General features: G+C 48.2%; 1 protein-coding gene across 7 annotated transcripts in view; it reads right to left on the reverse strand.

Moving 5' to 3' along the window:
• Positions 1-258: 258 nt before the first annotated feature.
• tiam1a (TIAM Rac1 associated GEF 1a) overlaps positions 259-12,203 on the reverse strand; it is a 48,124-nt gene continuing 36,179 nt past the window's right edge. For 4 of the 7 annotated variants that reach the window (XM_077020116.1, XM_077020117.1, XM_077020118.1 and 1 more), the window contains 12 exons: positions 6,904-7,122; positions 6,560-6,628; positions 6,158-6,283; positions 5,960-6,068; positions 5,359-5,538; positions 4,965-5,083; positions 4,594-4,702; positions 4,111-4,169; positions 3,618-3,714; positions 3,079-3,166; positions 2,694-2,866; positions 259-2,286 (listed from right to left, as the gene is read on the reverse strand). In XM_077020116.1, the coding sequence (XP_076876231.1) occupies positions 1,697-2,286; positions 2,694-2,866; positions 3,079-3,166; positions 3,618-3,714; positions 4,111-4,169; positions 4,594-4,702; positions 4,965-5,083; positions 5,359-5,538; positions 5,960-6,068; positions 6,158-6,283; positions 6,560-6,628; positions 6,904-7,122 (1,938 nt within the window). In that variant the 3' untranslated portion in view covers positions 259-1,696. The other 3 variants (XM_077020121.1, XM_077020122.1, XM_077020120.1) reach the window with 3 other exon arrangements.

Consider the following 12,203-nt stretch of genomic DNA (forward strand, 5'->3'; position numbering starts at 1 on the left):
TCTAGCCTATTTGATTGGGAAAATACACTGTTTATCATGAATAAGTTGAGGAAGAATTGCAATATTATACTGCCCCCTTCCGACCATAATCTAAAATGACAAGCAAATCTTGTCGTTCACCAAATGTCTCTTTCGTTTCATAATCTTATGACCAATACTTCGAATTGTATTGGTGATGAGATTATGGTTATGATTATAATTACTGCATAAAACACAGTAGAGAAGTTACTTTAAAAATAATTCAGAATAAAGTGCCAATATAAATAAGGATTCTTTATTTTAGTTGAACAATAATTCACAAATCTATGAACATACACGATTTCAAAAATGCAAATGGAAAAAGTTAAGGAATATTTACATTTTTACAACACTTCTCTGAGCCAAAAAGGAGTCATAACTACAGTACAGTAGCCCAAGTGACGAATTTCATACGCAGGTTTGTTATCCATGGTAATGTTAAAAATAGACTTTCTTTCTCTTTCAGGAATACACGGTGTCCACCATAATCTAAACTATCATATAAAATATCACAAAAGGTACAAAATTCATTAAAGACTCATGTCACATACTGGTGATAAAATAGTCACAATGACACTGACTGCTACTTGCTAATTGCTAAGAGCAGTTCGTACTGTGACTGTACGCCGAGCGGTGACGTCAAACTATGCCGCGTGTTCATGTCAACTATTTTAGTCAGTAGGACGAAGAGGGAACATGTGAAGGAGTTGTGTGCCTTGAACCGAAACTACTTATAATTGTTGCAGTGTGCATGGCCGAAAGGTCTCAAAACATCCTCCACAAATTCAAGTACAGCAGGATCAGTGTTTATAATTCGATACTACCCTTCAGCGAGAAGGTATGCTTAATACTGGACTCAGGTAAACTGCGAAACCAATATCGAATACGAAAAAAAGGAACGAAAATACGATTGGGACACGCAAAACGTTAAACAGAGGTGATGTAACTTTCGGAGGATCGCAAACCAAAAGCCCTGCTCACGTGCTCTCGCGAGACAGCTCCCCTGTGCATCACAGTGGCACACAGAGCCCCTGGGTCAGCTACAGTACACGTGAAAAGCATAAAAAAATAATAAAAAAACAGAAAGCCTCCAAAAACAGGACAAAACCTAACCAAGGACAAAAGCAATATTTTAACGAAAATAGTTGCTTTGGCAACGAGTACGACGAGATAAAGTGTAGCTGCCTACAGGTTATGCACACTGTTTGCCATGTTAGTGTGTGAAGGATCTACAGACAGTACCACTATACAGTGGGTCATCATGGAGTCCAGGCTGTCAGGAGTGCAGTGAGCTGCTAAGACCGTTAGAGTCCAGTGAAACCTTGTCAGCAGCATAAGATCATGCAGACTCCACATACTGGTTTAGAAGTTAAGATCTTGTTTGACCTGTACAATTATCTAGAAGTAGCATCTGCACAGTATGTCTGATGGAGACTGATGAGAGGTGGGGCTCAGTGAATGATGGGGGAATTGGATCTGCCAGTCTCTCTCCATCAGTCTCTTCTAAAGCTTCTGGGCTATGGTCTGGGCCTGCTTGTACATTGCCATTAGGGATTTTGTGGTCATTTGATGCGGAGGTGGGGTGGGATTGGTGCTTATTCACTGGCTGGAAAACTGATTTGTGTCTCTGGCATCAAGCCACATCATCAGATGTTTCCAGTCCAGCATCCTCCTCCTGTCACTGTTGTAGCCTGTTGAAGTCGTCACGGCGAACCCAGATGACCTCACTCTCGGTGTTGGCGCCCTCTACAGCGCACTGCTTACGCAGTGGGGCCAGTCCCAGAGGGCCGTGCGGCTTCCCGGGAAGTTTGGGGGATGGCCTGGCTTCGGCACCTCTCTTCCGACTGACGTCCTCCTCCTTCCCGCCCCCAACCACCTCCTCCTCCTCCTCCTCCTCTTCTTCATCCACGTCCTCCTCACCTTCTGCGATGAGTGCCTCAAAGGACTCCTCCAGACTGGGCTCGGCCGATGATCCTTTGACCGATTCGCAGTACTCATCGTCATCGCTGAGGATGTCCGTCTCCTTCACCTCCTCCTGCCCGTCAAAGAGGTGCAGATCGAACTGCTCCTCCACCCAGCGGTCAGTGTCACCACCGGCTGGCCGTGGGTCCCCTGGAGGTGAGGTCTGTTGCCCTGGGGGGGATTCCTGGCTGGAGCTGTTATCGAAGGAATCCTGCCCTGAGCCGCCATCAAAGACAGCATCTGTGTCGATAGTGAAGCGGTTCCGCACCAGCCTTCGTTGGCCAAGGTTTCGAGAAGGAGCAGAAACTGAGAAAGAGAGAACAAATATGTGACATTTAATTTAGATTGACATGCATGGTTCTCAGCTCCAACCGTGACGTTTCTCATCGCTTCTTACGTAGCTGCTCAGTTGAAACAGACATGTTTTGCCAAGGGAAAAATCATATACATAAAACAGAAACATAACAGTCATTAAAAAACACATTTATGTCAGTTTATACTTGTTTTGTGCAGTTTTTAAATTGCACGTCAATTTTACATTGTGGTACCATTTCATGATTAATGCACACAAATGACCCAAAATGACTTGGAAGAAAATCTTGCAGGACCACTGACACATGGCAAAAATGTCTTCTCTTTCATCTCCTCTACGGTTTCCTGAAGCTCCAAGATTTCACTCCCGACATGAAGAATGGGGCAGCTGGGGGGGTTACCTGCTCGGTTCATAACGGGTCGGGCTCCCTTTAGCGCGCTCAGCCGTTTGCCTCCGAAGGGGATGTACTTCTGGTTGGGTGGCAAGCTCTCCGTCTTCATCAGCAGCCGACGCCGTTTGTCCTGCAGGACCGAGTGCACACTCTTCAGGAAGTCCTTCTTACTCTCAGGTGAGCTGAAACAGAACACACAGGTCTTGGGGATTTGCACATTTTCTGCAAAGGAAACTGATTCACACAGCAGGAAACCATATCTTAAGCCACACAAGTTGTCCTGGTCGCCAATGTGAGGCAACGTTCTATGCCTTTAAAATCGAATAGAAAAGAAGGCACACTAATAACTATTACAAATATTGTACATACATAAATACATGCATGGTGGACCCACCTGCAGCAAACATGGAAGATCCTTTCTGGTCTCCCTTCAGACTCTGAGCGCACATGCACAATCTCACACACCGCTGTTCCTTCAGAGTCTGGAGAAAGAAACAGCCGACTCTGGTTACTGGTCAGGGACATTAAAACGGGCTGGACATGTCATAGTCAAAGTCGGGATCAGATGAGGACACGGGCAGAAGCAGAGGCTCTAGAGAGACTGCTTCGGGAACATTAAAGGCCTCTCGGGGTCAGGGGTCAAGGGCAGTGAACTTTTATCTCCCTGGACTGCTTGGTTAAGACGCAGAACATTAACCCTGGGTCATAAACTGCTATGGCTGCAGGTCTCAGGTAATACATGTGAAAGCATGCACATGCTGGCCTGTTGAATAATAGACATGCAGGCATGCACTGCATCAAGGCCAATCTGTAAATATTAGAATATGAATCACATTCGAAATCTTGCTTTAACACTTGCTTAAACAAGTGTGAAAATAGCTGCTGATCGAGGTGGACAATGGTGTAAACTCTGGACAGAATGCAGAGACTCACTGTTGGGGGTTCGCACTTGCAGAGCATCTGCAGAGATCAAGTATCGAAATCGAAACGGGTCTCTCTCATCAGAAACAGAGACTCTGTGTGAAGCCCCCTGCAGAGAAAGAGAGAGAGAGAGAGAAGGGAGGTGGAGGGGGGATTGTAATCATTAATGAAAGACTGAGATGGCCCTGTAGTGCAAAGGTCGTGCAATGGAGCACGTCATAAGAAGACGGAATCGCTACTGTGGACAGGCATGGTTTCAATCTCGGAGTCTCCAAACAGCAGCAGCAAAGTGTACACACTGCTGTAAGAACCTCCCGCTGTCTGCCAGGGAGCACGGAGCATTCCCGAGGTGCCTGGGCCGGTCCGGGCCGCTCCTAGCCTGAGCGGGAAGCTCCGCTCCACGTTACCAGCGGGGTGAAGAGAGGGCTCTGTCTCGCTAAAAGCCCCTCGACACTCACCCAGTTAATGCATGATGGAGGAGGAGTGGGGGTGGAAAAGCACTCACCAGCTTCTTCTTCTGCTTGGAGCAATCTTTGTGCACGAAAACAACGGCTGTCCTGAACACTGGAGGCAAGAAATACAAAGAAGAAAGACAAAGGATAGGCATTAGGCCGCAGGAGGAGAAAAGCTAAGTGTGTTTTTTTAAGAAGACTTCGGCACAGATAACTGACCAATTACACCCCGGGGCTGTTTGCTTTTATGTCCTTTTAGTTTAACATTTACAGAGGAAAATCAGTAACCCACATCCATGGTCAAATTATCCTTCCGCATCTTCTTCTGCATCTTACAATTTTCCTCATCTGCAGAAAGCCTGTCAAGGTTAATGACTGCAATAGGAATCGTACATAAATAGCCAGAGTGCACACTAGGCATTGTGGGGCTGCTGGGCTTTACAGACAGAGCCGGCTTTACAGGCCGCTGGAAGCTTGCAGGGTATGGGAGAGGATGCTATTCTGGAAAACACACACACACAAACACACACTCTCACCAAAGGCAGCGAGCTCAGGCTCTTTTTTCCCCTTCAGCAGGGCTGAGGGGGGGTTGATCCAGGCCACAGTGGTGTGCACTAACAGGTCACCCATGGATAGATCTGCCACCTGGAGCAGGAGGAAGACAAAGATGGCCGCACATTCACCTACCAGCTTCAGCTCGAACCCGCGCACATGTGAGCGCCACTCAAATGTTGCCCAGCAACTGCACTACACCAACAGCACGTTGCATACAGTCTCAGAAAGCAAAATAAAACGACACATCTAAATGGTTTTGGGAGGGAGGTTTGGTACAGAAAATGAAGTGAAAGTTCTGCTAACTTTAGTTTTAAAAACAGAGTAGCTAAAATAGTGAGGAGAGCCATCTTGCCTCTTTCTTCTCTGAACTCTGTTCACTGATGAGCTGGTCGAAGACGGAGCCGTACTCCTCATGAACCTTCTGCATCTCGTTAATGTGACTGGCCACTTTATTCATGGCCTTCATCGCAACTGCACAGGGACACAAAACAAACTCTATAATAGCAGCTGATCATGTGAAACAACAATCAAGACTGCGCTAACAGTTACAGACGCTTTTGGCTTAGCTATTGTGATGTTGTGATAATGCTACAACGTACATAAGACCAGAAGTTCAACAAAAGAACACACAGTGAAATACAGATAAATGCGGAGTGAATAGAGGTTGTGTTGGCTTGGCTCCCCAATATGTGCTACCAATCCAAAATGTGCGCCAGGGAAGCAGCTACACGGGGGGGCAGCCTCACCGTTGAGGTGGTAGTGCTCCTCACTGTCCGGGTCCGTCAGGCAGAAGAGCTCTTTCAGCAGCAGCGGGTACTTCAGCACACGCTGGATGGGCTTGATCAGGTAGGACTCCAGCGTGTACGCGTGCTGCTGACGCGGGTTCCTCTCGGCCAGGAACGCCTTGAACTCACCATCGCTCTTCGCTGAAATCCCAAGATGGTGAGAGAAGAACTGGATGTTAGAAACACGGTGCACAGAAGGAATAAAACCTGCCACTCCGCAAAACCAATTTCAAGAAAGGAACCTTAAAGTGTACTTAAATCCTTGACAATTTTTTTCATCGTACTAATGTTATCAGGGAACTATATGTGCATAATTGTACATTAAATATATATTTACACCACATTAGATATACTAAGAGATATGGAAATCACTTATCAGTCCCTTCAGGGCTTGCCTGATGATTCAACAATACACCCAGAAAAAAATCTAAATGAAGAGAATCAGGTTTCCAGTAATGTGCTGACAGCTTGACATGAAGAGTGATCTCAGTGGGGTTTGGAGGTTTCGTCATGATGCTCCATACTGTTCAGGAGAGCACGTGGACTGATGAGGTGGCTTTACCTTTGGTGAGAACCTTGGGAACTTTTGTATGGCTGGCGCAGAACGCACTGTAAATCTTGAAGCGGTCCGCATAATACAGGAAGGAGCCACCCAGTGAGAAAAGCACTTTCTGTGGAATGGAGCAGTGGTCAGGTAATTCACCAGGATGACAGACATGAACAAACGTAAGGAAACTGATCCGATCATTGGGAATGGCACCTTGAACTGATCCACCCTCTCGAGCTTGTCTAAATCTGGAACCAGTCTTGTTCCATCTTCCAAGGTCTTGAGAAACTCCACCTGGAACTCCACCATCTCTGGTAAGTTCCCAAAGAGCACGTCCAGCTACACAGAAACGTCAGCATCCATCGCACTTTACTCCATCATCCCATTTTTAGATTCATGGCATCAAAGTTTTCAACCACACCAAAGCTTAGCTTGGTCTCAGTGACCCCAAGTAGCATTCTTAATGTTACTTAAAATTGAGCAAGAATAGAAGAAAAACAAAATTTTTTATCAACACATGTGGGGGGTGGTGGGGGGGGGGGGGGTGTCCATACTTTCTCTAGCACGAGATTCAGATCAAGCACATTGTGCAGAATGTGATGGTACTGTACCCACCTCATCCTGTGTGAGGAAGTTCTCCTTCTGCAGGGGTGTGAGGTATCTCTCGATCAGACAATTCAAGTCCTAACGATAGGTGGAGGTGTGAAAGAATGAGGAGAAGAGAAAGGGAAGAAAAGAGAGCGATAGAGAGAGAAAGAGCATTTTAAATGAGCAGGTACTGAAGGGTGATACCGTGTAATTAGAAGTATCCAGGATTGGGCAGTATGGTTTCTGTATTCACTGCATGAGTTAATAGACTCTAGTCAGCCATTAGGGAGGACAATCAGAGGAGATGCACTAAACCAGTCTAGACAGCTTTAGGCTTAAGAACAAGGAGTCTGCCTGTTCTTCTGCCTAACCTTAACGTATGTGCGCTCTGTCTCCACCAGCTCGCTGATGACCTTGCGCAGTTTGTCTGCGTCCGAGAGCTGCCGCTGGGCGGCGGGCGCCGGCGTAGGAGAGATTGGGCTGGGCACGCAGGACGAGGAGGAGGAGGAGGAGGAGGAAGAGGACGGCAGAACCTCAGCGGGATTCATGTCATGGAGGCTGCGGCAAAATGCAGTCACCTGCTCAGTGTTCTGGAGGGGGAGAGAGAGAGAGAGAGAGAGAGAGAGAGAGAGAAAACCGTCCAAGACAGTCAGACATGAAACGGAGTTCGAAGTCCATTCTGAGGTAAGCAGCATTCCTCACAAGCGCACGAGTGCCGTCCATTACCCAAAACGGTAAACTAACAAATAGTGGAACAGTCAGACGAAGTAGCGCACTAGGCACAGACCCACAGGCGCGAGGAAGCAGCTCACAAGAACAGATCTGCACTTGTCTGTTTAGGTTCACAATGCAGCAGCAGCTCCTCCCATAAGCCCCTCCACAGACGCCCCTGCCTGTCGCTGCAGGCCGCGTGAAGCTCCCTACACGCTCAGAAGTGCGGAGCTCTGCTCTGGTTCCTCAGACAGAAGACTGTGGAAGAAATGTGCAAAGACCTGGGGCTGCAGGAACTGAGGTTTTGAGCAGGTGTGCTTCATACTTTTGTCCTCAGGGCTGTTCTGAGCTCTAGATGCTCGATTCATATGAGAGACTTCGGTGGTGCTGGGGTCTGTTTGTTCCATGATATTTAGTGATAGAATGTCATAGTGAGAAATGTTGGACAAGCATGTTTGACCAGCTGTAGTTTATAAACTATAACTAAATTCAAACACGTCCAAAATAATATGCGGTCCTATTCAAAGTTTCAGCACAGTCCCGTACATTAGACAAAAGAGAAACAGTCCAAGCTGCGTGATTGATGAGGCACCCTTTCTATTACTGGCTAATAAAAATTATTTCACTTTCCAAAATAAAATAGGACAGAACCACAGCACTCTGCAAGGATCAGCTAGTAGCAATGGATTACACACACACACACACACACACACACACACACACACACACACACACCTACCTACCTACCTACCTCACCAGCTGAATTGTACAGATAAGGCAAGCTGAGCTCCAGGCAAACAGAAAATATGTTGCAAAAATAGTGCAGTGTGCAAATTGTGTGCTCAAATCTGCAAACTGTCTCCATGCAGAAGCCCAAACCATGAGGTGTAGACCAGCACGACCCCGTTCCTTCTCTGGCCCCAAGGCTACTGAGCAGCCCCCCCACCCGAACCCCCCCTTAAAACACCAGCCCAAAGCAGTTTTCCATCATAATACTCCAGCTGCTCCCTCTGCTAAGCACATAAGAGATGGCTCCTTTTCTCACCTTTCAAGATACCAAAATACCCCTATACACACACACACACCCACATAAGCGCACGCACACACGCACAACGTGACTTCTGTTGTGTTCCGTGACTTCCGTTTGTTTAGTGCACCGGGCCTTCCCCAAACGTTTCCCACAAAGTTGCACGCATACAATTGTCCAAAATGTCCATAGACCTTCCTGTTCCAAATGTCCAACAACCCCATAGAGCCATCCTCCTCCCACCAATGGTGACGGTGCAGCTGGGCGGGTCACATTCTCATAGGTCAAACCCACACTCGTTCATCTGACTGCCAGATAGTGATTGGTCAATCCAGAGACCACTGCCACTGCTCCAGATTCTAGTGGCGGTAATAGCTTTGACATTATTGAGTGAGTTATTGAGTGTAGCGACCTTTACGCACTCTCCAGCTAGCCACTCGATCACCGTGCTTCATAACGTTTCACGTTCGGCTGCACCACGGCTGAGGTACAGTGCCGTGGATCCTGGAATATTGTGGAGAGAAGAAATTTCAAAAACCACCTTGTTGCGATGGTGGAATCTACCAGTACCACCCTGGAGTTCAGTGAGATCTGTGGGCCGACCCATTCAGATAGTTTTGAAGCAAAGTGCGTGGCTACGTGCTTCTGTGATAATGGGATGAAACACCTGAACAGGTGTCCCCAACACTTTAGTCCACATGATGTTTGTCGAATTCTCGCCACAGTCTCTGGACATGACAGAACGAATCCCCTGAGTCAGGGTGGAGGAGGCCAGCAGACACACGGCCTCATCTGTGGCTAACACGCAGGGACAGTGTGACGGCCCAACGCTGCCTCCGTTAAACTGCTCAGACAGCCAGTCAGGATCAGGGGCCAAGTGGCTGTCAAAAACTCAAACGAGCGGCCGTCACAGCTGCACTGACGGGCATGTTTAATTGTTTGATTAAAAACAGCTCCATTTTGCTGTGGAAGAGACCGAGCATAAATAATGAAACTAAAGAAGGGAAGTTTCTAAAATAAGTACAAAATACAGATCAATCTAACTGTTGATTTAGTGAGTTAAAGCCAAGTCAGAGTGAGCAACGGCATTACATAACGTAACAAGTAGAGACTGCACACGTGCACACACACACACACACACACGTACGCTCACCAGTTGCAGCACGTCATAGACGGACTCCGAGGAGCGCTTGGAGTGCCTGTTCTTCCACAGCACAGACATGCTGATCCCTGCCAAAGGTCGTGGAGGTCACAAGAGTGACCCCTTAAAAAAAAGGGGGGTCACTCTGCTGTTGCCTTCACCTTATCTTCTTTAGGGCCACCCGAGTGCAAGAACGTGAGTGGCCACCTCATCAGCGCGGAAGCCAGGAAACTTCTCCTCTCTCCTGATTACCCTCCCTGGTCTAACAGCTCCACCTCCTGTGCTATCTCTCTCTGTCTCTCCCTCTCTCTCTCTCTTCCCCTCCCTCCCTCTCTTCTTCTCTTTCTGGTCTGCTCACTACACAGCTACAGCAGAGCTCTGGCGGAAGTGTATGTGTGAAAGATAGTGAGAGAGGGAGGGGGGGGAGAGAGAGAGAGAGAGAGAGAGAGAGAGAGAGAGAGAGAGAGAGAATAATAACAATAATAATCCCGTCTGCAGCAGGATGAGAGGGGCAGCGGGGGAGGGGTAGGTACTGTGGAAGCTCATCAGTGTCGTGTCATTCGCCCCCGCTGTCCCCGCCCAACACCGCCCAGCACAGCACCCACCACCACCAGCGCCTCCACCACCGAGCTCTGCAGAGTACATGCTTCACAGCTGATGCATTCTCACCACACAGGCAAACAACCTGATCACCTCACATATTCACCTCCCCACAGTGTTCACAGTGCGTCGAATGAACCAGGCAGGGTGAGTTACCCTCGAAGCACAAATGCACAGTTCACACTGTAAGATATGACAACAAAGAAAAACTGATTCAAAAGCAGGAGGACACTATGTAAACATGTATGATATACGGAGAGTCAAACATTGGACAGTAGACAGCGCCATGACATAATGTACACCGCCAGCACGTTGGCAGCCATGAGAAAAGTCGAAAGCTGTAGCCCAGCAGAAGAGAAATGGGGGTGAGGAGACAACCTGCTCCTCATCCCAGAGAGTCCGAGCACCTGTAGTGAACAGCAGCCACTCCTCACGTGCGGAGCGCCTCACCGCAATGAGTCCGTAAGGAGCAGGAGTGGAGGAGAACGTACCTCCGTCCATCCGCGTGGCACCAGTGCTGGATCGGGGCGAAGACTGGGGCAGAGGGAGAGGGAGCGAGCCAAAGGAAGGTGGAGAAGATACCTGCCCCAACCTGCCCTGAGACGCTTTCAGTGCCAGAGGAATCTCAGGTACGACACACACTCAGCTTTCTACCACCTACCCTTAGTCCACCACACACACACGCACCCACACACACACACACACACACACACACACACACACACACACACACACACAATTTGCTAAAGCAGGCCTGTATTTCGTCATCTTATCAACACTGCGACTCCCGAGACAGGAAAGCAAGCATTTCCTTCTCTAGAGAGTAGGCATACGCTCATGTCACCCCGTTCTCTCAAACAAAGCCTCCAGAGCCAAACGCCACAGAGTCATGACAGCAGCACTGTGAGCGGAGGAGCCTTGGGCTGTCAGCCAGCAGCACCGGCGTCCGGGCCGCACGAGAAGCAGGAACGCTCGCCGTGTTTGTCTTCCACAGTATAAAAGGAACATCACCACATCATCATAACAAATGAGGTGGCTCAGGTGGAGCTGTTAAGGAGCCTCGCCAACACGGATATGCACACACACACACACACACACACACACACACACACACAAAAAACAAACATCCACATACCCCCCCTCACCCCACACACACACACACACACACACACACACGCCATTCCAACACTGCTGAACCTGTATGAATTTTACTGTGACTTCCAATCTGAAAACCAAACAAGCGAACAAAAAACATTAGTTTAGCAAACGAGCAAACGCTGTGCCAAACACCGTGTCTGGCTTGGAGCTCAAAGGCTGACCTTCATCACATCAGCCGCCTCAGTGGAGAAGGCTAATGAAGTCCTCCTCCTCCACGGCATCCAATCACCGATTAGAATTCATTGGCCCAAAGCGATCGAAATCAGCTCTCATAATCGAGCAATTACAATGCAAAGCTAATTAAAGAAGGTATCCACCTTCCTGTTCCATTCTTCAGGAAGGAAAACAGATTATATGATAACTACAACCACCAGCGAGATCCATAGGAGGAGGTCAGCGATGCTAAAGTGGACAGAACTACCACAGAGCTGGGCTGAACGTCCAGCTTCAGGAGCACACAGCCACAGTGGTCCACGCTTCACCCTGGAGCGGCACCAGGTTCTCTCACAGATCGCATTCAGAAATGATGTCCATCCTCCAGCCTGAAGACAGCTACTACGCCTGTGGTGCCAGCCGCATTGAGGCAACATGTAAACGGGACCTCGGAGACCAGGGCCGAGACCAATGATCAATACTGCTTGATGATTAACAGCAATATATTATTGATCAAGACCCTTAAAACCAGACTCCTTCAGTGGACTTTTTCCCAGTAGCATGTTTTAAACACCGTGCCCAACGTCTTAGAGGTGCTAATCACCCTGCAGACATTCACATCTGATCCAGAACCAGAGTTCCTATTCAAAGTCCTCCCACAGGTTGGATTCTAAAAGGCAAAGAAATAATAAGAATTATCCTCGTTCAAAGTCAAAGAGGAGGCACAGTGGGCATACTGCAGGGAGCTGTCTCAGAGAGGGCAATACGCTACTGCCCCACACACACACACACACACACACACACGCACAGATGGTGTGTCAAAGTGCAGGTCAGAGAGACAGCCCGATTCGTTGCTGTGATACTGTCCCCGGCTGCCAAGG

The sequence above is a fragment of the Brachyhypopomus gauderio genome, chromosome 10 (genome assembly GCF_052324685.1).
Source record: "Brachyhypopomus gauderio isolate BG-103 chromosome 10, BGAUD_0.2, whole genome shotgun sequence".
Lineage (NCBI taxonomy): Eukaryota > Metazoa > Chordata > Actinopteri > Gymnotiformes > Hypopomidae > Brachyhypopomus > Brachyhypopomus gauderio.